At 37.0% G+C, this 4,283-nt stretch overlaps 1 protein-coding gene across 1 annotated transcript in view; it reads right to left on the bottom strand.

Moving 5' to 3' along the window:
- LOC111083754 (parathyroid hormone 2 receptor-like) overlaps positions 1-4,283 on the bottom strand; it is a gene marked incomplete at both ends in the record, with an annotated part of 12,039 nt that overhangs the window by 6,172 nt on the left and 1,584 nt on the right. Inside the window, one exon of the mRNA XM_022380429.1 lies at positions 1,175-1,285. Within this exon, the coding sequence (XP_022236137.1) occupies positions 1,175-1,285 (111 nt within the window). The remainder of the gene's footprint in view (positions 1-1,174; positions 1,286-4,283) is intronic.

Raw genomic sequence — 4,283 nt, 5'->3', positions numbered from 1 at the left:
GTTCTAGTTTTCAGGTCATGACCCTAACCGTTCGACTTTGTTAACGCAACCGATAAAGATAATTTAAAGATTAGTGTGCATTACTCTAATGCTTCATAATTGAACCTGGAAAGATCACGACTTAGCAGATTACCTCGGTAGGGTAAAGACAAAAAAAATAAATAAATCGGAAGTCAGGATACTTTCCAGAATTAAGAGCGGCAGGGCACATGTGATGGGTACGTGTAATGAGGAAAATAAAACGAAACTTCCAAGCAGTAAGAGACCAGATTGAAAATATGAAGAAGTGACGAGGAAGATAGAAGCAGCTGAAAATAAAGTCGGATCAGGAAATGACTGGAATAAAAATCAACTTTAAATGAAGCCTTGATTGTTCTGTCAGTTACCGAACCGGTAACAAACACTGCATGTATGATCATTAATCTAAATCATCTACCTATATCTATGTAATGGCCGGTTAAAAAAATCGAAAATATTTACAGAACTCAGTTTTTAGATATTTGATAAAGACCCGAGTTCCAGGTTTATGATGGTGTAACAGTCTTTGAACTATACTACACACACTACCATTTTGTATTTTACAACCGTCGTATCTGACGCAAGTGTTTGTTTGTTTTTGAATTTCGCGCAAAGCTACACGAGGGCTATCTGCGATAGCCGTCCCTAACTTAGCAGTGTAGGACTAGAGGGAAGGCAGCTAGTCATCACCACCCACCGCTAACTATTGGGCTACTCTTTTACCAACGAATAGTGGGATTGACCGTCACATTATAACGCCCCCACGGCTGAAAGGGCGAGCATGTTTGGTGAGGCGGGGATTCGAACCCGCGACCCTCACATTGCGAGTCGAGTGCCCTAACCACCTGGCCATGCCGGGCCATTGACGCAAGTGAGATTACTATTTTACGATTTCCCCAAAAATATTTCTTTGTTCTACTTTTACAAATTTAAAAATAATTTGTTTAGGAAATATGATATTTGAGAAACAGTGGCTGGTAAATTACAAGAACCACATACAGTAAGTTGTTGTTTCTTTCACAAGACGGTGAGTATTAGCATATTTTTAAATCTTTCAAAAAACTATGCATTCGTAATACTGCTTAAAACACAATAAATATGAGCAAGAAATCGTGGATTTATTTCTACACAAAATATAATAAATATTCTAATTCACCTTCTGTATTAAATCCATGCACGTAGGAAGGACAGGGTATTTCATGGAGGGTTCCTGCTGGAATATATGGCCAGCAGATGGCGCCATCCCAAATCATTGGACAGTAAAGACCTGAAAAACAGATTAGAAAAACCAAGTAAGCACAAAGCTACATAATGGGCTATCTGTGTTGTGCCCACCACGGGTATTGAAACCCGGATTCTAGCGTTGTAAGCCCTAAGACTTACCGCTGGCGCCAAGATAGTAAGAAACGTAGGATTGTTATGATATGTATATATAGAAATAATAAAGTATATCGCTAGAGTACGTGTTCTTCCCCTTAGTCACAAGTAATTAAATACAACTAGTTGTTGAATTACTTACAGAAACATTACATTCAGTTACTTTCTATGATTTGTTTTGAATTTCGCACAAAGCTATACGAGGGCTATCTGCGCTAGCCTTCTCTAATTTAGCAGTGTAAGACTAGAGGGAAGGCAGCTAGTCATCACCACCCACCGCCAACTCTTGGGCTACTCTTTTACCAACGAATAGTGGTATTGACCGTTACATTATAACGCCCCCACGGCTGAAAGGGCGAGCACGTTTTGGTGTGACGGGGATTCGAACCCGCGACCCTCAGATTGCGAGTCGAGCGCCCTAACCACCTGGCCATGCCGGGCCCTTTCTATGGTAAACAGCAAGAGAAGTTTTCTTTTTTTAACCTTTGAAAATATACAATGAAACAAGTATACATAAACATTTTGTTGAAGAATAAAAGATGGCAAAAAAAAAGTGTAAATACAAAAACACTGCATCACTAAACATTCCAGAAACCTTGCATCACTTAATCATCCTTGAAATGTGTATTTAGGAAGTGATTGTGTAATGTGTCGTATTTCTAGTCGAACTTCAGTGAGCACAAATTTTCTTCTGATTTTTGCGAGAAATTCGACTTTCCCCCCGTTTATTTTATAAATTATTTAGCAATTAATAACAAGCAGACTATTATTAGTAAAGTTCTGATAGGCATCAAACGTATGATTGCTCTCACTCTAAATTACCCCGGGCACGGTATTAGACTAGCCACCCAATCTTTCCAACGTTATGTGTTCATTAAGCCCGTGAAATTGTCTTTTCCAGAAAATTGAGGCCGTAGAAATTATTATTAAAATAAAGTAAATGGGGAAGTCAATTTATGGAGAAAATAACCCGTGGAAGATGACTATTTTGTTTGAAAGGTTACCTATAAGGCCTTCAATCCTTAATCCTCATTATTGCTGAAGTCTTAATAAGACGGAGATGAAAACATGGTGGTTTAGCAACGCTTCAGCATGATTAAAGTCTGTGTCGACATTGTGTACTAAATGTTATTACCTGATGATGTTTGTCGATCTTTTCGTCTGGATCCGAGCGATTAAACAAGACTCTGACAGTATATACTATAAACGTTAATATCCTCTCGCCAATAGTTGGTTGTTTGTTTTGTTTTCGATCGATAATTTACTTCGAGATAGTTAATGTACATAAAAGGTTTCTTTTTATTCAACATTTCTATACGATATCGATTTATTGCAGGCCTTATACTGATACTGTAGGCCTCGTCATCGGCGGCGTACGGTATACAAAATGTGCAGTTGAAACACTATTATATGACTTTTTCTGGAAAACTACGTAGATCTAGTAAAGAAAAATGTGCTTAAAATTTATATCGGTCGTATTCTTATCTAACATAACATAAAACACAGATCTATGACTCACGCTTCGCCAACATAGACTTTAATTACCATATTAATTGATTTACACTTGTTAGTTTTTGATTGTCCCGTGTTACGGCTATATTGAAAACCGTTAACTTTTTTCTTTCCTGATGTAAACACTGGAAGCTTCGGCCTCACAAAACCAAAGCTATTTTCTTTGGTCCGACTTGCCACAAGTTTCGTCCATGCTGAAATCCACTTCACTTCGATGTCCGACTTGACAACATTCATATTACCCTATCCAATACAGTTAAATATCTTGGAGTTTCCTTTGATCGCCATCTCACTTAGAAAGCACACCTGGCCATCCTATACACGAAAGTTAATTCCAGGCTTCACTCTACCATCGGCTGGAAGTTTTGGAACGCCACGCATTAGGCATAGCCTTTCAATTACGTCGATCATCACAACTCTTATCTCCGACGGATCATCTCCTGAACCTCTACCTAATGTTTTTTGCCACCTGATCATCCAGACTACAATGTAACTCCGATGCCTGATCTTCCACCACACATCTATCTCTGATTACGTTTCCTCGACTATATTGTTCAACAAATAATAACTCATAAAATATATTTCTTTGTCGACCACTGATAATTGCAGACTTTACTCCAAGACTATCTTCTACTCATTTTACCGAAATGGCCAATAAATGGAGGTTTATTATAATCTAAGAACGTGTTTCTTTAAGCTCACCGGTAGGTGAATAATTAAACGGCTTTAATTAATGTTTTTTTTTTTTACCTCACTGGTGAGAATATGGAGGATTAATTTAATCCAGGTATTTTGTTCTTTTACCTAATTAATAAGTGATTAATGGATCTTTAAAGTATTTTAATTGGTTGGCTAATAATTAGAGGGTCTGATCCAGTATAGAAATATTTTTATTTTAGACCATCCTGGCAGGCTATTTAATAGTGTGTTTTTTCAGTAAATAAAGTTTAATGATCGGGAAAAAGTACAATGATAGTCGAACATACAGGTTTCTGTTTTTAGCGATCCTCGTGATATATAAAAAAAAAGAGGCTTTTATAGGAGCCCTTTGTGTCATTAAGAAGAAATAGTTTTAGCAACTTTCGCATCATTTGTAAGAAGAAACCGTTTTTAGTAACTTTGGTTACATTGAGAAGAGACCGTTTTTAGTAACTTTGGTTACATTGAGAAGAAACTGTTTTTAGTAACTTTGGTTACATTGAGAAGAAACCGTTTTTAGCATTTCTGGTATCATTAGGAAAAATCGTTTTAGCAATTTTGGTAAAATTAAGAAACCGTTTTGGCAACCTTGGCATCATTAAGAAAAAAAATCGTTTTTTAGCAACCTTAGTAAAATTAAGAAACCGTTTTGGCAACCTTGGCATCATTAAGAAAAA

This window comes from Limulus polyphemus, unplaced genomic scaffold, assembly GCF_000517525.1.
Source record: "Limulus polyphemus unplaced genomic scaffold, Limulus_polyphemus-2.1.2 Scaffold11036, whole genome shotgun sequence".
In the NCBI taxonomy this organism is placed as follows: domain Eukaryota; kingdom Metazoa; phylum Arthropoda; class Merostomata; order Xiphosura; family Limulidae; genus Limulus; species Limulus polyphemus.
This window is presented reverse-complemented; position numbering and strand designations above follow the sequence as displayed.